The 26700-nt window shown below is 46.1% G+C and overlaps 1 protein-coding gene across 1 annotated transcript; it reads left to right on the forward strand.

Annotated features, from left to right (window-relative positions):
- Positions 1-1012: 1012 nt before the first annotated feature.
- Positions 1013-20244, forward strand: cyld (cylindromatosis (turban tumor syndrome); the record flags this gene model as incomplete). The annotated part of the gene is made up of 16 exons (XM_080539437.1): positions 1013-1504; positions 2834-3142; positions 4574-4679; positions 5478-5588; positions 6083-6199; positions 7981-8369; positions 8508-8673; positions 8922-9063; positions 16023-16145; positions 16500-16591; positions 16813-16879; positions 17141-17273; positions 17578-17686; positions 18155-18273; positions 18903-19119; positions 19703-20244. The coding sequence occupies 16 exons, from the start codon at positions 1013-1015 to the stop codon at positions 19885-19887; spliced, it is 2877 nt and encodes a 958-aa protein (XP_080395563.1). The 3' UTR covers positions 19888-20244.
- Between the last annotated feature and the right edge of the window lie 6456 nt (positions 20245-26700).

Here is a 26700-nt window from a genome sequence, read left to right on the forward strand (position 1 = left end):
GGAAGAGTTGTGTGGTTTAGTCTGTGAATTCCCCACAGACAGTAGCTGCTCATCCCTGTCCTACCTCATATCTCACGCAATCACCCAGCAAGGGGAAATCCGGTTGTCAAGTGTCAGACTCAGTGTTTGAATAACGGCTGACTCAGAATCTGTTTATGTAAATATTTAACGTGGCAACAGACCTACTGTTCACCCCAGCATCACCCCTCTCATCAAGAGGGAAAAAAAACCTGTCTTAGCTTGGATTTATTTAGGTTTGGTAGATTTTCGCAACTAGTTTTCACCATAACGTTTTCCTGTGGTTATTATGGCACCTATCCAGCTACCCTGGATGTGGGTAATAGCCTGCAAGATTTTAGTATTTGCTTCCACAGTATTGGAAGTATTTGCATCAGGCCTAAATTAAAATTAAATATATCTTGACCACAGTTTTTAATCACTAAATGATTCAGAGCTGATGTCAGAGTTGTGCTGTGTGAGTGTCTTGTTGTTTCCCCAAATACCTCTTTAAGGGCTATTGCAAAGTTTCAATTCCCCACTTGATGGAAACTGTTTTTGACATGCTAATGAGATTTAGTCCACTTTTAGATTGCAGTTGGCTGAGGGTTCCGTGTCTTATTAAAGGAATATGATGACAGATGTTATAGAGAAGATAAATCACAAACTTTAGAAACACTCCATCAGCGTTTGCGTTGAAGGCATAGGCTTACTTTATTAAGGAATCTGCAAAGAAGTACGGTAGGCTAACTGAGATTTATGCTGCTTGTTGCTAATCAACAAGACTCAGCGTTTTGGGCATCTCTACAGAGGCAATACTGTCAGAATAACTGGACATCATTTCTTTTTCGCATGCAGGTCCTGCCTTAGTGTGTGTTGAAGCATGCAGGCAGCCAGCTGAGAGGTCATGAGGGGACCCCTGGCCGGGAGCCTGTGACCGAACCCTCTCTGCCTGCTGCCCTGTGTTACCAGCCCATCCCCTCAGCGTCTCCCCTGGTATGCCCCAGCCACAGCCATGAGCTCTGCCCTGTGGAGCCAGGAGAAGCCCAGCGGGGGCTTCAGGGAGGACTGGCGCTTCTACATGGTGGTGAAGGAGTGCACGGTGGAGAAGCCCCCCCAGAAGACCCTGAGGATCCCCCGTGGCAGCCTGGGCCAGGCCTGCCAGGAGCGCAACAGCCTGGGCCGCACGCTGCCGGTCAGCAAGGGCAAGAGGAGCCTGCGCATCCTGGACCAGACCAACGTGGTGCTGAGCCTGGACGAGAGGGACGTGGTGGAGCTGGACGAGAAGCTGGCCGAGCTGCTCTTCCCCATCACCAACTGCGAGGAGCGCTACGGCCTGCTGTGCAACAAGCCCCGGCTGGAGCGCGCCCGCGACATCGACTGCGGGTCCAAGGTGCGCGTGCAGCTGCGCTCGGGGGACGAGCCCCTGCCCGGGGTGGTCCGCTTCAAGGGGTCGCTCCTCCCCGACAGGGCCCTTTCCGGAATCTGGTTCGGCGTGGAACTGCTGGTGAGAACCCCGTCATCCTCCTTACTGTTAATTAATACACCCTATATTTCATAACCGGTTGGCTCTCAGCTACGTGTTAATGGCTATAGGCGTCTGTGTTAAATGTTGTTTTTTTACAAGGCTAAAGCTAGTGAATTCACTCTGTCTTGCAATGCATTCTGTAAAGATGCAGTAAGGTAGTGAGATACAAAGGGTTGTTTATATTAGAGCACAATGTTGTGTTTATTCCTCAGAGTCCAGTTGTGGGCTGGGTGAGTGGGTAGAGGGGTAGAGGGACTTTGACCCTTGCCCTGCACAAAGGGCTTAGCACATTCCTGTGGTTCAGCTCAGATCAACACCCTGATTGAATGGCGCCTATCAAATTCAGGACGCACACATTCCATACACTTTCAGATACATAGGTTAACATACAGTGTGTTTAATATTTACAATGTCAAAAATAATAATACACTGAATCAGGGTTTCCCCCTGAGAATGTACAGGAAGAGGGAAGCTGTGTCACCTTGTTGACTTGGCCACCTTGTAATTCAGAGCAAAGTAAACAGATACTTTGGAATGACTTGGAGTAACTGTCTTTGATCGCTAATGACATTGTTGTAAAAAAAGCGAAATGGAAATCGTTAACATGTTCCTCGGTTAATTCAGCATGTCAGCGTTTGTACCTTTAATAAACACAAGTCGGTTTTGATAACGCAATCCAGTGCCACCTTGTTCAAATATCCTTGGATAAACCCTGCCCATTGCTGCACATCACCAAGTCTGGTTGCAGAGATTATTCAGAGTAATGCAGCTTCTCTGCCACGTGACAGTTCTAGCATGCTGTTATGCCCTCCGCAGTATCGATCACAAACCCTCACAGCTCCTGTAGGACGGCTCACTTTCCCCTCCTGCAGCAGCCTGCTGACTAGGCTGGTTATCTTCTTTTTTTTTTCACAATATTTTTATTATCATTTTCATATACCAACACCAAAGAAAAAACAACAAAAAACAAGGAAAGAGAAACATACAATAACAAAGATAGACACACACAACCTGCATCAATTTTGGATTGAATAAAAACAAAACAAAAACAAAACTTTCCTCCACTTTGTATAAAATATTCTATCCTACATGTTCTTCATGTATGGTTCCCACAGCTTGTCAAAGTCTTTCTGCTTGCCTTTAATAATGTAGGTCTTTCCAGACCGATACATTCCAAGAGCCCCCTCTTCCACATTCATAATGATGGAGTGTTCATACTTGGGCAAGTTATCCTCTGATTCTGATTACCGGTATGTCTCTTTCTCTCTCTCTCTCTCTCCCTCCCCTCCCCACCACCACCACCACCAGGAGGAAGGCCGCGGCCAGGGCTTCACCGAGGGCTCCTACCAGGGCCGCCAGCTGTTCCGGTGTGAGGACGAGTGCGGCGTGTTTGTGGCCCTGGACAAGCTGGAGCTGTGGGACGACGACGAGGAGGAGCTGGGCGAGCTGGAGGTGGACCACGTCGCCCTGGTGGAGGAGGAGCCTGACTTCCCCCCGCTGGAGATCAACTCCCGGGTCCTGGTCCAGACCCGGGAGGGGCCCGAGAGAGGCACCATCATCTTCTGTGACCTGCTGCCAGGCAACGAGAGCTTGGGCTACTACGTGGGAGTGGACATGGTAAGGTCCCTCCCCCGACCCAGGCACTCAGACAGACAGACAGACAGACAGACAGGCATGCACTCAGACAGACAGACAGGCAGTCAAACAGACACTCAGACAGGCACTCAGACACTCAGACAGACAGACAGGCACTCAGACACTCAGACAGACGGACACTCAGACAGACAGACAGACAGGCAGTCAAACAGACACTCAGACAGGCACTCAGACACTCAGACAGACAGACAGGCACTCAGACACTCAGACAGACGGACACTCAGACAGACAGACAGACAGACAGACAGATAGACGGACACTCAGACAGACAGACAGACAGACAGACAGGCATGCACTCAGACAGACAGACAGGCAGTCAAACAGACACTCAGACAGGCACTCAGACACTCAGACAGACAGACAGACAGACAGGCACTCAGACACTCAGACACTCAGACAGACGGACACTCAGACAGTCTGACAGACAGACAGACAGACACAGTACACAGACATACATACATAGTGTACACACAGACACACTCACACAGACACAGGGGCTTCACTGAGAGGGAAGGACCTCCTTAGCCTGCTGCTGTTTCCTAGAGAACGGCACACCTATAAACACTGTCATACACTCAGTCACAACAGTAATATAGGGAGCAAAGTTGCCTACGAATACAAGTTACATTTCAAGTTGTGTGGTGTGTCTTGTCTAAATAGAGCCTGGTTTGTACGATCCATATGATTGTATATTGAGGAACGCTCTGCAAAGAATGATACCGTTTGTGTAGTGCAACTGGCTGGTGGTAGCTATGTGTACTGTTGCCAGTGGAATCAGAGGGCAGTTAAGTTAAGCAAAGATGCAAATGCATGACCAAGGCATTTGACTGCTGGTTGTCAGTAACAGTAACAGTAGCAGCAGCATTAGCCCACACAGTCTGGGACTGCACGCACACACGCACGCACACACACACACACACACACACACAAAGGGTAGTCACGCGGGGAAAGTGAGGTAAAGACAGAGCGCTGTATGACCAACAGCGTGGCACGGGGCCAGCGGGCAGCCGAGGAGAGCCCACTGCTCCACTCCGCTCCAGCTCCAGCTCTAGCCTCGCCCTGCCTCTCCGCTACCCAGCACAGCCACAAGCACCACAACAACACTGGCCACACACAGCCATACACACAGAGCCACAGAGATTAGTGTGGTGGAATGACCAGGTCCTGGATGACCTAAACAACTGTGTTTTCTTTTTTTCTTTTTTTTCTTTTAAGACGCAAGGGGAAGGCAGAGAGGCTGGTTGAGAGTAGGGAGGCCCGTTACTTGGGTGAAGTGGTGTACAGAGGGAGCTGTGGTTAATTGCAGTGTGGCAGAGTGTAAGTACAGGTTTTGGTGGAGATGAGGAACGCCTGCAGATGTTAACAAGGCACTGTCTGCTCCGGCTCTTCCAGGACAATCCTATCGGGGACTGGGACGGTGTCGTCGACGGGAAGTTGCTGTGTAATTTCGCCAGCTTGGAGCACACCCTCCTCGTCCCCATCTGTGACGTAATGCCAGGTGAGTTTGACCAGTATTCCCCACCCCCACATCCACCCCTTTTTTCGTTTTTCGATTCTATAAATTAACTGTTGTACCTCGTCTTTTATTTATTTAGATTTATTTGTTCTTTTTTTTTGTTGGGAATAACAGATCAACAGCGATCTGTTCAGTGTGTTGGGTGGGCAAGCGAGCGTTTAAGCCGTGTCTGAGTGTCCAGTGTTTGTGTTTTACTGGCAGCCATAACAGAGGGGCTTTTGTGCGATGGCTCGCTTGTTTTTGAAAGTCAAGTGAGATGCTCAGCCTCTTTGTTCTGCCCCATTGGTTTATTGATTTGTTTATGTGAGCCCCTCAACCCCCCCTCCCCCCCCCCCACAACTGATGGTTTAGAAGATGCCTTGACATCTTGGACACACTTGAAAAGTGTGGGGTTATAAATGTCCTTTAATGCATTCTCTCTTTGAAAACCTCTCGCTCTTTGAAACCTAAAACTGAACATGTTGACCTGCCTTGCCTGCCGATACTTGAAAGGCACGGAGTGAAAGTGTGCTTTTCACTTGGCCTCGCTAAGTCACCCGCAGATGTAGCTGATTATTCTATGGCACTGTTCTAAACCTCTTCCCCCTGCCTGCTGTATCAGACACAGCCGCACAGTAGCCGATACACGACCTAGCCCCAGAGCCGCCGCGCAGGGAGAACTGAGGGTCCCATTCAGTCAATAGAGATCTCATCACTTGGCTGTGCTTTGCAGTCGCCTATAATCATGTGTTCTGGTGGAGGGATATGATTCTAATACCAGTGTATTTGTGGGCCGTGCAGAGTTCTCCATGCAGGACCAAAGGCTGCAAAAGCACAGTTTTGCCCCCAGAGGCAGCAGCAGCACCAGTGACAGCAAGTCCTCCTCTGGCCAAAGCAAACCAAAGAGCAAAGGTACTGCTGTCACTAACATGGACCTGTTTTACTACTGATGCTGTGATCTAATAATAATAATAATAATAATAATAATAAGTAATGGGACCGTATTAATTATTGAAAGGGGGCATGATAAACTTGGGTTTAGGGAAATGAGAGCGATTGTCGAAAAATCCCTGTTTTTGAATTCCGTAGCCTATCTGAATGGTATGGAGTGGAGTCCTGTGCAGTGGTGGACTGTCATGTGCCTTGCATGGTTCCTGCACCCTGTTTTGAGGAACTGCTTTCCTGCCCCCCCCCCCCTCTTATCTTATCTTATCTATCCTGTTGTTAGCACACACACACACACACACACACACACACACACAAACAAACACCTGACATTCTCACGCTCACACATGCGTGCGTGCGTCTACCCACACAAACACACACACACACACACACACACACAAACACTCACATGCACGCACTTGCTTATTTTCTGTTTCTCTATTGACTTCTGTTATTTGCAGGCTTAGGTCTTCAGTGTGGGAGTAGAAGCAAGTCTGAGTTTTATTATACTTTAAATGGCAGCTCTGTTGATCACCCAGTCCAGTCCAAATCCAAAAGCACATGGTACATTGATGAAGGTAAAACACAAGTGAGATCCAGACTCGCGTACAGTCTTGATAGCAGGGTCCTGTTGATTTGTCATGTCCCTATCAGTGTTGTTCAGTCTGGCTGCTGAAGACCCACTGGGCGTCAAGCCATGGGAGGCCGGTGGAGGTAGAAACTGGAGGACGGGCTCATCGTAACGCATGGAATTAAACTAGGAATGGTATAACACACGTGTTTGTCACTGTTCCTCATTGCATTACAATGAGCCCGCCCTCTGGTTTTCTACCTCCACCAGCCTCCACTGGTGCAGGCGTTAAGTTCCAGTCCAGCAAGGGTGCACTTAATTCAACTGATCCAACTAATCATTAAGGATCCACATCAGCTGAATCAAGGGTGTCAGTACTGGTCTTGACTAAACTAAACTTGACTAAAACTTGAACAACGCAAGATAGTAGGATCCCAGGAATGGGCTTGAATAACACTGCTCTATAGTATCAAATTACCAAACTGCACTCATTTATTCTGCACTCAATTGCAATGCTATTTATGATATGCTTTATTAGTAAACTAATGGTTATTTTCATGTTCCAGTGAGCTGAGGCAGTATCTTGCTATCAAGACCCCTTTATTGAGAGTCCTCTTTCATCCCCATTCAATGTGAGAGTCAACCCTGGCACTTGCATGGCGTACGTGGTGTGGCACGGTCTTCATCGGGTTACAGAAGGCTTTTAATAATGTTCTGTCAAAACCGTAGAATAGAGTGTTAGAAATCAAACTACTTGCATCATGTATTCTCTCTGAGAACAATTTAACATTTGTGCTGTAAGTTTGTCCTGTAAGCATTATCAAAAGCCTTCAGTAGTAGGTATTAGTGAGGAGATTTAGTCTGTCATGGGTGATGGTGTGAGGGCACATTGTGGGGGTTGGTGTAGAAGGTACTGTGTAGCGCTATTGTAAAACTGTACTGTACATGTGTCGTCATCTGTGATCCATACCACACGGTGTTTATGAATATGTGAACCAGTGGAGGCTGGTGGAGGTAGGAATCGGAGGACGGCGTCCTCGCATGTCTACCTCCACCAGCCTCCCCTGATTCGAATGTTTGATGTTAATTCATGCAAATGGTTTCCGAATGATTGGTGTAGTAGCCTTAAAAGCCTTGGTCATCATGAGTATAGTCCTATTGGTGGAATCTAGAGTTGGGGACACCTAGTGGTGATAATGAGTCATTGCAGAACAAATGAGAGGATTCCTGCCTGTGTTGGTCTCGTAACAGAGTACACTGGTTTATGACCAATGTTCTCAGTCACCCCTTCTCCCAATCACCCCTTCACTGGCTTTTGTGATCATCGTCACTGTATCACCGTATAATCAACCCCTCTCATATTCATACTGTACATTTTCCTGTATTCTTTTACATTGGTGTTTTGATTGTTTCTGAAGACCAACCCATCGTGGGCCCCAGGTTACCTTGTGGCTGTATCAATGTGGAGACTTGCTAATATAGATAACTAGATAAGTTTAGGTGTTTATTATTTAGATTTTGTTGTTGTTGTTGTTTTTAGTGCTGAAAGATGTTCAGCACATTTCCCAGTTAATTCACGAATGCTGATATGACCTGATGTCTCCTGACACGTAGACACAATTCAGCACTCAGACAGTACAGTACCTATTCAGACTGTTGGATAAAAGAATGTAACAGCATTTCATGTTGAATGCAGATGTGCCGTCTCCACATTGATACATGCTGTGTATGCGTATAGCATCTTAGGACAAGGATAGTTAATTTCTGGACTGTTGTTTTCCTCTGCAGTCGGGGAGGACCCTGCCAAGTCTCTCACAGACACGCCACCTGACTTCAACCAGGCCTCTCCACCCTCCAGGGCCCCGCCCTCCACCACCTCCTTGTCCAATGACAACAAGTTCCACTCCCTGCCCTTCAGCCTGAGCCGCAAGACGGGGCCCAACGGCAGCATGAGCCATGGCCCCCTCTCCCTCTCTGTCCAATCAGTGATGGGGGAGCAACCCGAGCTCCCGCCCCCCGCCCCGCCCTCGCCACGGCCCCCCACGCCCCCCCGGGGGATGCCCGGCCTGGAGGTGGGCTCTCTGGTGGAGGTGAAGGAGAATCCGCCCCTGTGTGGGGTGATCCGCTGGGTAGGCCTGCCCCCGGGGTTACTGGAGCCACTGGCCGGCCTGGAGCTGGTGAGAGACCACACACACGCTGGAGGCGTAGCCTCTGATGTCTTACAACACCAGAGGGCTTTGTATAATGTTTTTATTTTTTTAAACCAATGGCACTGTCATCCAAAAAGTGAGCAAGCTGGTGTGTTCTGTCCTTAGGAGGAAGAGTGTGTCGGCTGCACAGATGGCACCTTTAAAGGCACCCGCTACTTCAGCTGCCCACCCAAGAAGGCCCTGTTTGTGAAGCTGAAGTGCTGCCGGCCCGACTCCCGCTTCCCCTCCCTGCACCACTCCTCCAACCCCATAGAACGCTGCAACTCCATCGGTGAGTCACTGCCCTCACCGCTCAGTCCAGTCCAGTCCAGTCCCGACCTAATAGTATTTCAAATACATGTATTTTTCTTGAGCCTTGTCTGAAGTGATAGGTGGGTGGGTGGGTTTTGTTCTTATGGGGCTGTTCCATTGTGCCAGGCAAACTCAACACATTTTTATGACATTTGTTTCAAATACTATTTGAACCCAGTGTCGCTGTAGCAGTGTGAACCCCCTTAAGTCATTCTGTCTGTGCTGCAGCTTTCGGGGGTTACCTGAGCGAAGTGGTGCACGAGAACACTCCCCCGCGCACGGAGAACGATGGTCTGGACGTCATGGTGGGCAAGAAGAAGGGCATCCAAGGCCACTACAACTCCTGCTACCTGGACTCCACCCTCTTCTGGTGAGTTAACTCTCTTAGCTTGACGACACACACAGGGGTGGAGCTTCATCTCCCCATGGAATGGGGATGAGATCACACACGTGTTTGATACCATTCCCTATTCCGTTCCATGCATTACCATGAGCCCTTCTTCCAATCTCTACCCCCACCAGCCTCCCCTGATCTCCATCCTTGTGTATTACACCAGAATGACTACTGGGCCCATATTCATAAAGCGTTTCAGAGTAGGAGTGATTAGGTGGCCATGATGGTATGAGGGCCATATTAGGAATTTAACCAGGACCCCGGCGTTAACGGTTACTCTTGTGATGAGTGCCTTGGGATTTCTTCCTACACCACTTCCAGAAACCTGTTATGGTCCCCCATCCATAGATGGACGGAGGTTTACCCAGCATGCTTAGCTTCCCAGACCAGCCAGCAGGGTGGTGTGGCTACTGGCATCAATGAAAGAATACTCAGAGTACAGGAGGGACCTGATCCTACTTCAGCACTCTTACTTATGGGGCTTTTCCACTACGGTGCTGACCTGGTGCTGACCCGGGTCAGCCCGCTTCGTTCCCCTTTTCCATTAGTCGTCCCAGGTCGGTTCGGTCCCAGGTCAGCTCGCTTCTTTAGCTCCACATCGACCCCAGGGTCTACAATTTCATATCCGGGTCTCTTTGCCAGGCTGCGTGTGACGTGTGACGCTGCACACCGTTGATTGGTCAATGGAAAATCGTCATCCCAAGTCCATATTTATTTCTTCACTAACCGCCATCTTGAAATACCACTCTAGGAAAATGTCACTACAGTTTCTGTAATAGCTTATTAATAAAGATTCGAAAAATTATGCTGACCATCGTATTATCTTAGTTTAATGTCATTTCAATGAATCATAGAACTTTTATTTACAACAAGCACAAAACAAAAATCGCTATTATGCACCGTCTTTGTCCGTGTATAACTCCGGCTGTGGAGGTGGTACAAACACAATACTCCTTTGCTAACTTCACCATCTGTCTACGGTCATTTTGAGCCCTTAACCACCGCGCTGACACCCCGAGAAGTTATGCTTTTAACCGTAAACTCGATGAACCGGGAGTTCACCCGGCCGCTGCTGCTGTGCTGTCCAGCCATTTTCACCGTTCACTCATGAGTCAAATGCCGGTAGATTCGCGTCTTGTCGGCGTTTCCCGATGATGATACTACAGTTCATAAAGCAGACAAGTGAAGGCAGTGGTTTTAAGGGTTCAAAAAACATGACTTTATTATGTGTACATAGCTTCCTCTCTCTCTTTCTCTTTCTCTCCAAAAAAATCACTTGTTGCTGTGTACACCCGGAAGCTTTTTGCCAGGCTGCGTGTGACGCGTAACTCCGCCTACTATCGTCTACTCCTCCTACTAGTCCGGGTCGGTTTGTGTATAATGGAAAACCAGAACTGATCTAAACCGAACTGGGCCGACCTGACGCGAACCGAACTGGGCCGACATGGGCTGCTGATGGAAAAGCACCATTTGAGACGCTTTATGAATACACACCCTGAACTAGGGTTGGGTAGAATATATTTTTTTTTACACTGTTAAACCGTCATCAAATTTAACCGCGGTATATGGTATTACCGCAGGATTAAAAATCACACTAGGGCGAGTTCAAGGGGGCCGCCAATTTCAAATGATGAATTTGTGACAGCGGCTGGTGAAAGGTGGACCCAAAGCACTAGCTTCGGCCTTTCTGCAGCAGAGATGAAAAATGTGCAAAGCACAGAATGTGTTATGGTAGACGAGTGCTGTGAATAGCGTATCCTTCTTCTGAGGAGAACCCTACATAGTCTTTTTTGACAGGTTATTTATTTGACAAATTACATTGTTTACAAACAGTTCTGTCATCACTTTCATAGCGTGTCCAACCACACAGACAGTGGTGCTGGACAAACAGTTTATTATATATTATATATACTGTATATATATATATATATTATTTTTTTTGACAAGGGTATTGAAACAGACACCGTTGCTATTTTCAAATACCGCGGTATACGGTATTCCCACCCAACCCTACCCTGAACTGACTGATTACTCCATATACCCTCAGTCTACAACTTATCCTTCCTATGTGAGATGGGTGCTGTAGTCCTTGGGCCAAACCATTTTTCACTACCAAATTCTGGGCAAATCCTAGATGTGATTTTCTTATTCCTATACATCCCTAGATTATGTTTTGATATGATAGACCTTTTGGATTGGCAGCTTATTAGTAGTTATCACCTCGTAAAGGTACGGAGTGCTTTTTTCAAAACCGGAGTTTTGCCTAGAAAAGTCCCCTGCCATATCCTGCTCCCCTTCGCATGATTCGCGCCTAGCTGTGGTGTGATTGTGATAGAGACATGAGCCCTTTCATGTTCTTTATGCGCCTGAGTCTCCTAAACACGTAGAGACCAACCCAGAGTCGATCAATGATTCCTACGATGAGCTATGGTAACTTTACCGCACCTACCCCCTACCGATGAATGCCTAATTTTTGCGGTTTTCCGGAGGTATTGTGCGGTAGGTGCGGGAAAGTTACCATAGCTCAGCGTAGGAAGCTCTGATCGACTCGGGGTTGGTCTCTACTTGTTCAGGAGACCCAGGCGCATAAAGCTAACCTGGCTCATGTCTCTATCACAAGCACAGCCCGAGCTATGCGCGACTGACGCGAAGGGGAGCAGAATATGGCCGGGGACTTTTTGATGGGTAAAATTTTTTACCTAATAGATATCACCATGAAACTTCCCCAGTTGATTACTTACATTGAGACAATAATTTTTTGTATTACAAGTTTTCAGAAATGTTCTGTTTGAATATGCAAATGATGTATTATCTACTTAAAATATGAGTTAATTTGCATATCTTTAAAGAACATTTGGACCACAGATTGGATAAAGACAGTAATTAATTACTATACATCCCTAGATTATTATTTGATGTGATAGACCTTGTTGGACCTTGTTGTTAGTAGTTTAATACCTTATCCCCTCTTAAAGTATGGACTGCTGTCATTTAAAATGTGTGTTAGCCTACGTTCTGTACGGGAGTGGACCCGAATGCAGGACACTGAGGCGGAGGCAGATGAACAGTTACATTTATTTAGCCCACAAGGCAGTGAAAGCTGTAGGTGTATGGAGTCCGGTGGTAGGTGTGGTCCAAAATTGGGAGATGTTTTCTGATTTCTGCCGCCCTCAACAAAGTTCTCCATAAGTCCAGGTTTTGGGGTGACACCAGGTTTGAGTTGGAGTCATCATCAGAGCAGTGGATGATGCTGTCCATCATCAGAGCAGTGGATGATGCTGTCCATGATCAGAGCAGTGGGTGATGCTGTCCATGATCAGAGCAGTGGGTGATGCTGTCCATGATCAGAGCAGTGGATGATGCTGTCCATGACAGAGCAGTGGATGATGCTGTCCATGATCAGAGCAGTGGATGATGCTGTCCATGATCAGAGCAGTGGATGATGCTGTCCATGACAGAGCAGTGGATGATGCTGTCCATGATCAGAGCAGTGGATGATGCTGTCCATCATCAGAGCAGTGGATGATGCTGTCCATGATCAGAGCAGTGGATGATGCTGTCCATGATCAGAGCAGTGGATGATGCTGTCCATCATCAGAGCAGTGGATGATGCTGTCCATGCCGCTTTCTTGGCAGGTTGCTGCTGCATTCACCTGAAGTTGGATCCATCATTAGACTTACACTTACTGCTGATGATGTGGGTCTCTGAAATAGAGGAATACATCTAGTTTGACATTAAATTACCAACCTTATTCTAAACTAAAATATTGTCAGGGTGCAGTACTTGGGGCAGATCTCATTACAACTTAGAGGGGCTACAAACAAGGAATCTTCTGTAAATTTAATGTAAATTAAGTTACATTAATATTACTACAATATAAAACCCTGTCTCAAGCCTGGGTACACAACAGGCTACTTTGCTAGTTTAGCTAGCTAACTAAAGTGTTATTAACTATAAATAATAATAATGCATTTTATTTGTATTGCACTTTTCATTCAAAAGAATCTCAGAGTGCTACAGAGTAAAAAAAACTAAAACATAATAAGTTAAAAACATAGTAAAACAACTCAAAATAAATCACAAAAATGAACACAGTTCAACAGTCAAAGGCCTGTCTTAAAAGAGTCCAGGCTCTGTACTGCCCATAGCTGGCTAGGAAGGCTGTTCCACAGGCTCTGTACTGCCCTTAGCTGGCTAGGAAGGCTGTTGCACAGGCTCTGTACTGCCCTTAGCTGGCTAGGAAGGCTGTTCCACAGGCTCTGTACTGCCCTTAGCTGGCTAGGAAGGCTGTTCCACAGGCTCTGTACTGCCCTTAGCTGGCTAGGAAGGCTGTTGCACAGGCTCTGTACTGCCCTTAGCTGGCTAGGAAGGCTGTTCCACAGGCACGGCGGAGCCGAACAGAAGGCTCGGTCCCCCATGGTGCGGAGCCTGGTATTGGGGACCTGGAGGAGCAAACTGTTTGAAGACCTGAGGGTGCGGGTGGAGGTTTGTGGAGTGATGAGTTCTTGTAGATAGGGAGGTGCGTGTCCGTTGATGCATTTGTGGGTGAGAAGAAGGACTTTGTAGTCAACCCTGAATGAGACAGGGAGCCAGTGTAGTGAGTGTAGAACAGGGGTTATGTGCTTGTATTTGTGGACTCTCATCAGGATCCTGGCAGCGCTGTTCTGGATGTATGGCAGCTTCTGTATGCTTTTGCCAGGAATCCCGATGAAGAGCGGATTCCTGTAGTCAAAGGCATGGACAAGTTCTCTGCATCTGACAGGGTTAGAGTGGGACGGAGTTTGGAAATATTTCTGAGATGATAGAAGGAGGTTTTGCACAGGTGTTTTATATGGTCACTGAAGGTCAGGTGAGGGTCAAACCTAACCCCCAGATTTGAAACTGAGGAGGAGAAGAGGATGACTTGACCCTCGAAGGTGAGCTGTGATATGGGCGAAGACTGAACCTGGTGTGGGGTGCCAACAAGACGAGCTTCGGATTTGTTACTGTTTAACTGAAGGAAGTTGTTGTTCATCCATGCCTTTATCTCCTCAAGACAGGTGGTGAGACATGACATGGCTGCAGAGGGGCTTGGGGTAGTTTTAATGTAGAGCTGTGTGTCATCAGCATAACAATGGAAAGACATCCCATATCTGGTGATGACACGACCGAGGGGGAGCATGTAGGTGATGAAGAGGATGGGGCCGAGAACCGACCCCTGTGGAACACCACAGGTAACAGGGAGAAGTCTGGACTTGCATCCTCCCAGTGAGACGTATTCAGTCCTGCCAGAGAGATAGGACTGAAACCACTTCAGTGCAGAGTCTGAGAGTCCAATGGTGGTGTGGAGGCGCTCTAGGAGGATAGTGTGATCCACCATGTCAAATGCTGCTGTCAGGTCCAGGAGGATGTCATTAGCAGTTCATTCGTCACCCTTAGCATAGCCGTTTCTGTACTGTGGGCTGAGCGAAAGCCTGACTGAAATCTTTCAAACAGGTTGTTGTGTTTGAGGTGATCCTGGAGTTGGGAAGCAACTTCCTTCACTAGCACCTTGGACAGGAAGGCAAGGTTGGTGTATGACTTGAGCAGAGCAGTGGGAATGGGGTCCAGGGCGCAAGTGCATGATTTCATTCCTCTAAGGATTTCCATAATGTGGCTCTGTTGAACCTCTGTGAAACATGGGAGAGATGGCAAACTCCCAGGCGAGGGGTTGGTAGCAGAGGGAGACAGAGAGGAAGAGCTGGGCATCAGAGAGCGAATGTTGTTGACCTTGGATCTGAAAAAGTCAATGAAGCTGTTACATCGCTGCTCTGTAGCCTCAGTAGTGGGAGATGGTTGTGGCTTCAGGAGATGATTTATGGTAGAAAAAACTAGCTAGCTAGTTATAATAATAATAATAATAATAATAACTTGCATTTATATAGCACCTTTCAGGGAAACCAAGGTCGCTTCGTTATCTAACCAGTAACCAGCTATACATTACCACTAACTCTAAACTAGCTTGCTAACTTACCTCTAAATATGGATCTGGCTGGGGCTAAGTTAATTTATTTGAGGAGGTAAACACACACTTTATTTGTTTTAAGCACTTTGTTTTAGATTTTTATTCTGGAAAACTATGTAAATTAACGCATATTTTAAGTAGATAATGTATCATTTGTATATTTAAACATACAAATTCAGAAAACAATAAATGTACCCATCCATGGGTTTGACCTTTCATCTGACTCCGCCTCAGTGTCCTGCATTCGGGTCCACAAGTCCCCTGCCATATTTTGCTCCCCTTCACGTCAGTCGCGCATAGCTCGGGCTGTGCTTGCGATAGAGACATGAGCCAGGTTAGCTTTATGCGCCTGGGTCTCCTGAACACGTAGAGACCAACCCCGAGTCGATCAGAGCTTCCTACGCTGAGCTATGGTAACTTTCCCACACCTACCGCACAATACCTCCGGAAAACCGCAAAAATTAGGCATTCATCGGTAGGGGGTAGGTGCGGTAAAGTTACCATAGCTCATCGTAGGAATCATTGATCGACTCGGGGTTGGTCTCTACGTGTTTAGGAGACTCAGGCGCATAAAGAACATGTAAAGCCTCATGTCTCTATCAAAACCACACCACAGCTAGGCGCGAATCATACGAAGGGGAGCAAGATATGGCAGGGGACTTTTCTAGGCAAAACTCCGGTTTTGAAAAAAGCACTCCGTACCTTTACGAGGTGATAACTACTAATAAGCTGCCAATCCAAAAGGTCTATCATATCAAAACATAATCTAGGGATGTATAGGAATAAGAAAATCACATCTAGGATTTGCCCAGAATTTGGTAGTGAAATGTTCAATTTGGGGGTTTGGCCCAAGGACTACTGTACGCGTGTGTTGTTTGGCCATTTTGAGAGACATTTGTTAATCAAATTAGCTCATTTGTTCCTTCTCTCTCCCCCTCCGTCCCTGTTCAGCCTCTTCTCCTTCAGCGCGGTCCTCGACACCGTCCTGCTGAGGCCGCGGTCCAAGACTGACGTTGAGTATTACAGAGAGACTCAGGAGCTGCTGCGGACAGAAATAGTCAACCCCCTTCGCATGTACGTATGGTTTCTCAAGTTCTACACACACACACACACACACACACACACACACACACACACACACACACACACACACACACACACACACACATAGAAATAGTCAACCCCCTTCGCATGTACGTATGGTTTCTCAAGTTCTACACACACACACACCCCCCACATAGAAATAGTCAACCCCCTTCGCATATACGTATGTTTTCTCAAGTTCTACACACACACACACACACGCACGCACCCCACATATATTGCATAACAGGATAAGTGACAAATGAAAACATACTCTTGACTTAAATAATAAGCCTAATGTTAACTAATTATGTCATTTCTATGCACTCTGTATTTGTGTTGTAGACATGGTTATGTGTGCGCCACCAAAGTGATGAAACTCAGGAGGATACTGGAGAAGGTAGAAGCTGCCTCGGGGTTCACTTCTGAAGAGAAAGGTGTGTAAGACCTGCATGTTAATGAGTGTTAGATGAGTGTACATGTTAATGAGTATATATGAGTGTTGTACCTGGGCCTATTTGTTCAAAACGTTTAATCTGGATCACAATGATCCCGATTATTTTTCTTTAAACGTTTTTAAGAACTCGACCCTGAATATTAGGGGATGTATGCATATTAACACATTGTCCAATTTTAATATTCACCTTTGACCTCGCAGATCCGGAGGAGTTCCTCAATATCCTCTTCCATCATATACTGAGAGTGGACCCCTTACTCAAACTAAGGTCAGTCTCTGATAAAAGTAGCCCTGTTGCGGGGACCGTTTCTCCATCCTTGTCCTAAAGTATGCACTTGTGCCCTCCCCCACATGAATTGAGAGGGGAAGAGCCCATGCTTCGACCAATTCCTTGCATAGGGAAGTTGGGTGGAGAAATGGGACCAGTGCATATTCTCTTCTTACCGTTTTACTGATATTAAGATATTACTTCCAAATGCTGTACAAAGCTAATATCAGCGTATATGTCTGTGTTGACCCTGTCCTCCAGGTCAGCAGGGCAGAAGGTCCAGGACTGCTACTTCTACCAGATCTTCATGGACAAGAAGGACAAGGTGGGCGTTCCCACCAGCCAGCAGCTCCTGGAGTGGTCCTTCATCAACAGCGACCTCAAGTTTGCTGAGGTGACCTACCTGCCTGTTCTGTCTGTCTACCAGATGTCTGCTCCGCTGGTTCATACAGGGGTTGGGTGGTCCGTCCTAGAGTGAATCTGCTGATTGCAGATTGCAATCAAGTATTAGAATTATAGTGCAGATACAATTCTGTTGTAGTTATTGAAGCCCTGGGGATGTTTGATGACGTTTCAGATCTAGACGTAATAAGTGGCCGCAAAAGCGTCAGCTAAATGGCGCGTGGAAGGAAGGAGGAGGATTTTGGGAATCGAGGACAGACTGTTGGGACGCACCTCATGTTCTCTCTCTCGTGCAGGCTCCTTCCTGCCTTATCATCCAGATGCCTCGCTTTGGGAAGGACTTCAAGATGTTCAACAAGATATTCCCCTCACTCGAGTTAGACATCACAGACTTACTGGAAGACAGTGAGTGATAGTCTTGTTTGTGTTGTGTGACGGAGATTGGAATATCACGCAATTTGTGAATGGTTTTGTTTTGGTGTTAAATTGGGATTGGTTTCCATGGTGACAAGTAATGTGTGTAATCATTCAATCATAGCTTATGTGACAACAGCTGGTGAAAGCGGGAAAAGGTCGGCAACCAAACAAAATGTTGTCAACGTTGTTGAAAATCAATGACACACTGGCTAGTCAAGCCAAAATATTGCAATGCAATGGATTTGGTGAGTAATTCCCACTACTACCTAGTTAGTGTAGAGTAGTGGGGATTACTCACCAAATCTATTGCATTGCAATATTTTGGCAAACATTTCTGAATAAAAGTCTGAACATTTGGTCGGTTGCCAACTTGTTCCCACTTTCACCAACTGCTGTCACATATGCATACATACCAGTGATAGACTGGACCCCTCAGCCCTGTGTTTATATCCCCAGCTCCCAGAGAGTGTCGAATCTGCGGAGGTCTAGCACTGTACGAGTGCAGGGAGTGTTATGAAGATGGCGACATCACTGCTGGGAAGATTAAACAGTTCTGTGAAAAGTGCAATACACAGGTGAGCATCTCCTCTATGTCGACTAGGCCATCCAGGGGACTTGTGATTCAGCAGAACTGACCACTGGGTGGCGACAAATCCTAAAGAATCACTCAATTTCGGCTAACTTTCTAGGTTCTACACCCAATACAATAGTGGAAATATTAACAGCAGTCTTTGAGAGACAAATTACTTTTCCAAACTGTTACAGTTATTTAATAGAACATACTTTTTTTACAGAGCTAACATTAATCATTCTGAGAAATAGACCAATTGTGACAGTGGGAACAAGTTGGCAAATGGCAACCAATAAAAATGTTCAGACTTTGTTTCTGAAAAATGTAAATACATTTCGACGTTGTTGAAAATCAATGACACACCCGCTAGTCAAGCCAAAATATTGCAATACAATGGATTCGGTGAGTAATCCCCACTGCTCTACACTAACTAGGTAGTAGTGGGGATTACTCACCGAATCCATTGCATTGCAATATTTTGGCTTGACTAGCGAGTGTCTCATTGATTTTCAACAACGCCGAAATGTATTATTAGAATAAAAGTCTGAACATTTGGTCGGTTGCCGACTTGCAAAATTAAACTAGCACTCTCAGAAAAATAAAAAGTGTGTGTGTTCGTTGTCTCTCCCTCAGGTTCATCTCCATCCGAGGAGGAAGAGCCATCGGCACGGCAAGCTCTCTGTACCCAAGGAGCTGCAGGAGGGCGTGTGGCGGCAGGGCAGTTTCCCCCGCCAGAGGATGGAGCTTTTCGCCGTGCTGTGCATCGAGACCAGTCACTACGTGGCCTTCGTCAAGTACGGAGCTGCCGACTCTGCCTGGCTCTTCTTTGACAGCATGGCCGACCGCGACGGTAAGGTCTACCTCACTGCTGCTGTAGGACTTCTCTAGAAATGGGAGAAATTCAGTGTATCGTCAAAATCAATCAGTATTTCATACATTCAGCAGAAACACCTCAGTTATGATGTATTATAGTGGTTATAGTAATAGTCGTTATTCGCTTCATAGAATGATTCTTATTGGTGACAGCAGCTGGTGAAAAGAGGGAACGAGTCGGCAACCAATCAAAATGTTCTGACTTTTATTCCAAAAAAATGTAAATAAGTTTCAAGGTTGTTGAAAATCAATGACACATTCGCTAGTCAAGCCAAAACATTGCAATGCAGGGGATTACTCACTGAATCCATTGCATTGCAATGTTTTGGCTTGGCTAGCGAGTGTGTCATTGATTTTCAACAACCTTGACATTTATTTACTTTTTTCAGAATAAAGGTCCAAATTTTTTTTGATTAGTTGCCGACTTGTTCCCGGTTTCACCAGCTGCTGTCACATACCTGGTGCATAACTTGTGCTCCAAGTAAGGTGTGTGTTTCCTAAAGTCCTATGTGCCATGTTGTATGTGTGAGTGAGTCTGTGTGCTTGTTGTTCCGCCACAGGAGGGCAGAATGGCTTCAACATCCCCCAGGTGTCTCCCTGTCCGGAGGTGGGGGCCTACCTGAAGATGACCCCTGAGGAGCTGCACGCTCTGGACCCCAAGAGCATCCAGGGTTTCGCCCGCCGCCTGCTGTGTGACGCCTACATGTGCATGTACCAGAGCCCCACCATGAGTCTGTACAAGTAGAGCCCGCCTACCCACCCACCCCCCCCCCCCCCCCGGGCAGGACACACACAGACTGACAGAGACACAGACTGGGGGGAGAGCAGTCTAGAGCTTGCGTTCTCTCTCTTCCCCCCCCCCCTCTTCCCCTTCCTCAATGCCTGCCCATGTCTCAGTCTGCACAAAGTGAAGAGACTCGGATAGAGAGAGCGGAGAAAGGAGAAAGGAAAAAAAAAGAAGCCTATTTGCACTGTGCATTTCTTGAAGCGTTGTGTTCTTCATGTTTCCCTCCGTGGTGAACGACAGATTCTTGCCGTAGCTTCCCTGTGCCTCGTAGCCGAACGGTGGAGGTCTCTGGAGCAGCATGAAACCCTCCCTGTAGAGAGGGGGCGGGGGGCGGGGGGAGAGAGGAGGGAGTGTGAGTATGGGGGGAGCTCACTCGTCTCGGCTGACCAAACATCTGCAACGTAAACAAGCGGTGCTAATGGGAGGACAGAGGCCACCTCATTTACCTGAAGGAGGGAGAGAGGGAGGGGTGGGAGTCCTGCTTTTCTTAATCAGTGTAAAAGATAGGAGCACTCCATAACTCACCCCCCCATAGTGGAAATAATGCCACGTTCCAAACCCTCAAGCGAACTGTGTACTGTTTAAAGCGCTTGTCTGCAAAACGTCTTACTGTAAGATACCATGCTCCACAGTATCAGGATATGCGTACCACCACCAACAGTATGTGTCAAAACCTACAATAGCATTATGACCAGTCAGTACGTTGTTCTGTGTGGACTGGGTTGCATATTCCCCCCCACCATCACATCCTCTTAGATGTTCTAAAGGTGTATGATCCACGTATGAATGACATGAAGTTTGTTGTATCAATTCTCCACACATTCAGAAAGGGTTGAATTGAGGTACTGTCAAACCCTGTCAGATGTTTTTTTCTTTTCTTTTCTTTTTTAATTAACAGTTTGATGTGAAAAATGCCACAGAAATGCTCGATATATATTTTGTTTTTTGAAGCCTGACTTTGTGTGTCAGAAATATGAACTAAAGCTAAATTATTTTGTATCTAAACGCTTACCTTCACTGCAGTGCGAAGAATCCCCTGTTCGGCAGTTGTCATTCATTCTCAAGACCTGACGAGAAGAGAGAAACTGTGCTGATTGCCCTCGATCTCTTTTGTCAAACATGTGTGACAGTCAAATATACCCAACTATGTGTGGCAACTTAAAAATTGTGATCAATCTGTCGTGTTACTCATTCTATTTTGACCCATGTATTTACTATATATATATATATTTTCCTTTTTAAAGGAAATGAAACAACAAGAAGAAGACAATATACACTTCTGGTACTCCTTATCCTCTCACCAGATATAAAAAGTTATAATATAATCGTGGTTGACGCTGTCACATTGATACTACTGAATGTTCCCACCCCCAGTGACTGCTGGGTAGTGTAGTGTAATGTAATGATGGAGGCCTGCTCGTCAGGGACAAAGAGGTTCAATGCTGGTAGCCAGAAGACTACAACCTCCGGCCCCCATTTGTGATTGTTTTTCCAGGGACCCTCAAAGGGGACATTACTGTGTGTGTGTGTGTGTGCTTGTTTCTGCACTGCTGAGGTTTCATACTCACTGACAGGAGGACCTACTTCTTGGGGGAGCCTGTGAGTCTCTGAGATGGAGATGGACATTGACTTGCGCATCTGTACAGTACCAAAACGTATATAACAGATGGAAATTAATATGTCAGTGCTGTTCTCGTAAATGTTAACTAAATTAAAACCCCATTTTGAAAGGTATGAAAAAAAAAAAATTATGAAAAAAAAGTGTGCATTGGGTTTGTATGTGTTTGGTTGTGTGTGTTGATGTCCACTGCGGGTGAGTGTGGTCTCACCTGTCACAGAGGTGTGTCTCATTAGCATGGTGTCCCAGTAGGGGCACAGCGGGCTGCGGTCGATCCGTCACAGCCTCACACAGAGCAGATGGGACTCCCTCCCTATGGGCAGAGAGACAGCAGCTGGACACTGAGTACAGAGATACAGGTCCATACAGACCAATGGGAAATCATGTTGAAAGTTCCACTTTAGTCACCCACTTTTAGTCTTCTTAAAAAAACAAAAACAAAACCTTGGGTGTAGTTGATTAGCCTTGATCGTATTCTTTTTTGGTTACATATGTTGCTTTCTTAGATACGAAGTAGTCATATTAATTCGGAAAATGATGTCCAACACGCATTTCAGATACTCTTTGAAAAGTCATGTTGTTATGTTCTATAATGACAGTTATTGGCATTTCCAAGATTGAACATGTCAAATCTTGACCAATGAGGTCATTACTAGACATTATTTATTTTAAGGGACCCTTTATGGTCAAGAGCACCCCTAGAAACAAAATCCTCCATAATGTAACTTAAAGATACAAATCATATCAATAATTTTCAGATTAGGCACAGATTTGTGATTAATCTTGTACATACCTGGTAGTGGGGCTGTAACATTTTGAGCTCTTCATTGGCTCCTCTTACTGATCAGTCGTTGATAATCACTTTAAAGAAATAAACATTTAAAACAAGGTTTACAGCCTGTTGAGTAATCCACAATGATCCGTCTTAAGACAACAGTTTGTTTTGACCACTTGTGCGGCTTTTCAACGGTATCTACAGTACGTGGCCTATACGTTGGGATTAAGTTCCACATACCCTATGCCCCAATTCCCCAGACACTCGGCAACAAAGAGAATACCCCGAGATAAATCAGTCTATATTACACATACATTTCCCCCACAGGACCTCTCTCGCACACCTTAACACCATTTAGTTTTCAGTCAAACTTGAAACCAGCTTAGCAAGCTGACTTCAGAAGTGCCAGATAAGTATTTGTCAACACAACAGCTGGTGTACAATGCCCTCTTGTAGCTTTATGCCACAACATATGCCAGGCGCTCGTAGCATGTGATAATTTAGCTGGGACTGGTACTATAGGAGCAGATGGGCTGAAGTATTGTTATTCTCGCTCCGGCTCGGAGACCCTGGGGGGGAATTGCGAAATAAAAATCAAAGCAGATGGACCTCTCTCTGGGCCGGCGCTGTATTTATGATAAACAGACAGTGTCCCTCCAACACCTCTGAGGCTGGGGGGCGCCCACCTCGTCTCATATCTCCATAACCTTTCCACTGGGGAGGGGGGGGCAGTTAGTACTGGGGTGGAGAAGGATGATGATGGATGGGGCCTGGGAGAATGGTGAACGCTAACTGGGATCTATAGGAAGGCATGATCCTGTTGAGGTTGAGATTTTCAAATAGTTTTGGGAAGGGTTATGGTTAGGTAGGGTCATTCCCAAGGATCCCATTTGGCATGGGGAAGGAAAACCCTCACCTTTCCTTGGGTCTCTGTTCACCAAAACATGCTGCCTCTCTAACCTCTGTGACCTCTGTGACCTTGCACGCACCTAAGACTCTCTCTCTCACACACACACACACACACACAGCCTGGGCATTCTCAGACACTCTCACCGTATCGTTTTTCTGTTGATGTGGAAGTACCTATATTTGGCAATAATGTCTGACTTCCTTGTTCTTTCTCACTCTTAAAATATGGGACTGTTTTGTTCTTGTGAACCAGGTGTTGTTCTCACATCTACACCAATGAACAGGGGACCTTGGAAAAGACAGGGCGGTATGGTTTTATTGTAAACAGCCTCCCATCAGGTAGTGATTCCTCCAGCTATTCGGAGGAATGTAGAATGGCTCACACTCAGCGTTCAACTCCAAACCCCACTTTCATTCCCATGGGAAAGACACTAGTAAACAAAGGAATCCTATCAGAGCCCAGAGTGAAGGTAAATGTTTAAGCCATTCAGACAACAGGAAAACAGTGATTTCCGACACTAAAGATGAAAAGGAGCTGAGAGGGGGGCAATTTCAAGCCAATCAGTCCTAACTCAATATACCACTTAGGCGCTGTTTTAACTCCATTGTGATAACAGGGTTTTATTTAGTGGCTTCAAAGGTCAAATTCTGATGAAGTCAGAGCCGCGCAATCAAACTAATGTTTATAGCCGAAAAGTATTAACTCTGCAGTTATTCAATCACTTTTAGCCATCTCGAAATCTGGATGGTAATGTGGGGTTTTTGTTCACATCCTTTTGCGGGTGCCAACTCTCGACAAGAGGCAGTGATTTTTCTTCCTTATCCAGCCTGTTGTTTCGCCTCAGAGAAAGAAAAGTCACAAATTCTCTTTAACACATTACTACCCCCAGACAAAATGTAATTCCTTGTAATCATACCTCAACTATTGACGGAGCACCTTGGAGCTCGTGGTGGAGGAAAAAAAAACGAAAAAACAAGCACAGTAATCTTTTTCCTCGGTTAACCATTTCGTTCCCTAGATTTAATAAATTGTTCCCTCAATTTACTAACTCGTTCCCTCAAGTTAGTAAATAATTTATTAATCCGTTACCTCGATTTATTAATCCGTTACCTCAAATTAACAAAATAGTAAAAACCGAGGGAAAAGATTAGCAGGCCCACACACCTGTTCACTCCATAATCTCCTCCTGGCTGCCACCTTTAACACTGCATTATTTACAGGTGCTCACTGGATGGAGACGCAAGCTGCTTTCCAGGTCATATGTGTGTAATTGCATGCTCATTGATATATAGAAGTTCCACCAATGCCATCTGTCTATCAGCTGTTTCCAAGTGTCTATAAAGCACAACTGAGCTACAAGGCCTCACGTCAAATTAACTTTCCATTCCAAATCACTGAATATTTACAGTAGTCATGACCAATCAATATACTGGAGGTCATTTACAGTAGTCATGACCAATCAATAGGTCATGAAAAAAATAAATGTAATTACAAACAATGGACGCAGGGCTCAGCGAGAATAGTGCTGACTTATGGGGAGTTATTGCTGAATTGCTGAATAAGATGAAGGATTGCCTCATGGGTAATTAAGCCACTTTGTTTGACACATTTAAACATAAGGACCAGACTCCATCACAACATCTTAGGCTAGAATATATACACATTATACACTACCGCTCCATTTTCCAGTTTTTATTGGAATTTAAGCAGTTTAAGTCCAGCGAATGACCTGAAATGGAACAAAAGGTAAGCTCTCAACTTGCCAGAGGTTAAAGAAAAAGTTTAGGTTACCAACAACTGAAAAAATTATGTACTTTTCAGAGTTATAAAAAAGGCATTCTTGAAAGTTTATGCAAGCAATTCCTACAGGTGTCCCAACTTTTGTTTATTACTTCAACCCTCTGTCTGAATAAATGCAGTGTCGGAACAGACTGTGTTACTATACCCCCTGAAACATTATTTGCACTGCAATATTGTAGTGTATTGCTATCATAATGGTGAGAAAAGGGCAATTAACAAAGGAAGACAAGACAGATCATTATAACCCTTAAAGGTCTAGGAGGTCTTTCCTTTAGAGAAATGTCAAAGAAAGCCAAGGTGTCAGTGAATACAGTTTCCTCCACCATCAAAAGGCACTTGGAAACTGGAGGAAATTGACAGGAAGAGGTCCGGTAGACGCAAAGCCACAACAGAATCAGAAGACAAGTTTCTGAGAGCCAACAGCTTGCGTGATAGGCGGCTCACAGGACAACAGCTTCAAGCAAAGAGTGGTGGAAGTAAGCAAGTCTCAGTTTCAACTGTGAAGAGAAGACTTCAAGCTGCAGGTTTGACAGGTCGAGTGGCAGTAAGAAAGCCATTGCTAAAATTGCAAAATAAGAAAACGAGGCTTGTCTGGGCCATGAAGGTGGTGGATAGTGGTACTGAAGACTGGAAGAAGGTCTTAAGGATTTTTTTTTTTTTTTAAGTTATTTATGGGGCAGTCCCACAAATGTTTCTTTTTAATGACAGATATAGTAGAGATTATGACAGGAAGGATGGGTGAGAGAGAGAGAGAAGGGATGACATATGTCTCCGGTTCATCACGCAGGGTTTTTGTACACCGTCAAGTAGGTGAAAGGACGGTTCCTCACCAACTGTCAAACACGGAGGAGTAAGCGTGATGGTCTGGGGCTCTTTTGCTGGATCATGAGTCTGCGATTTGCACAGAGTGACTGGCACCCTGAACCAAAAGGGTTACCACAGCATTTTGCAGCATCATGCAATACCCTCTGGTCTACACCTAGTTGGTCTGGGGTTCATCCTACAGCAAGATAATGACCCAAAACATACCTCCAGGCTATGTCAACACTACCGTAGAAGAAAAGAACAAGACGCTAGGCTTCAAATCATGGAATGGCTAGCAGAGTCTCCAGACTTAACACTAGAACAGCCATGAGGGGTCATTTGACCTGTGAGTAAAGAAACATGTTATATCTTTGCACTCGATCAAATTTCAGGACCACCCTACCACCCAGTATCCTTACATTTTCAAAATCACCTCCGGACGGGGGTGAAGTCGTGGGTGTAGAGGTTGTAGAGGATGGGGCTCAGCACGCAGCCCTGGGGGGACCCAGTGCTGAGTCTGAGGGCTGTGGAGGTGTGGGAGCCCACCCGCACCCTCTGGGGGCGGTCAGACAGGAAGTCCTTGATCCATGCGCAGATGGAGTGTGATAGTCCCAGGTCTAGTAGTTTGGTCACTAGCCTGTCTGGAAGGATAGTGTTGAAAGCAGAGCTGAAGTCCACAAAGAGCAGTCTCGCGTAGCTGTTCCCCCTCTCCAGGTGGGATAGAGTGGAGTGGAGAGTCGTCGCGATGGCGTCCTCTGTGGACTCTGTAGGCGAACTGGTATGGATCCAGGTTGGGCGGGAGGCATGTGACTATGTGGGCCCGGACCAGTTTCTCAAAGCACTTCATGATGATTGGTGTGAGTG

The sequence above is a fragment of the Nansenia antarctica genome (genome assembly GCF_963989245.1).
Source record: "Nansenia antarctica genome assembly, chromosome: 9".
Lineage (NCBI taxonomy): Eukaryota > Metazoa > Chordata > Actinopteri > Argentiniformes > Microstomatidae > Nansenia > Nansenia antarctica.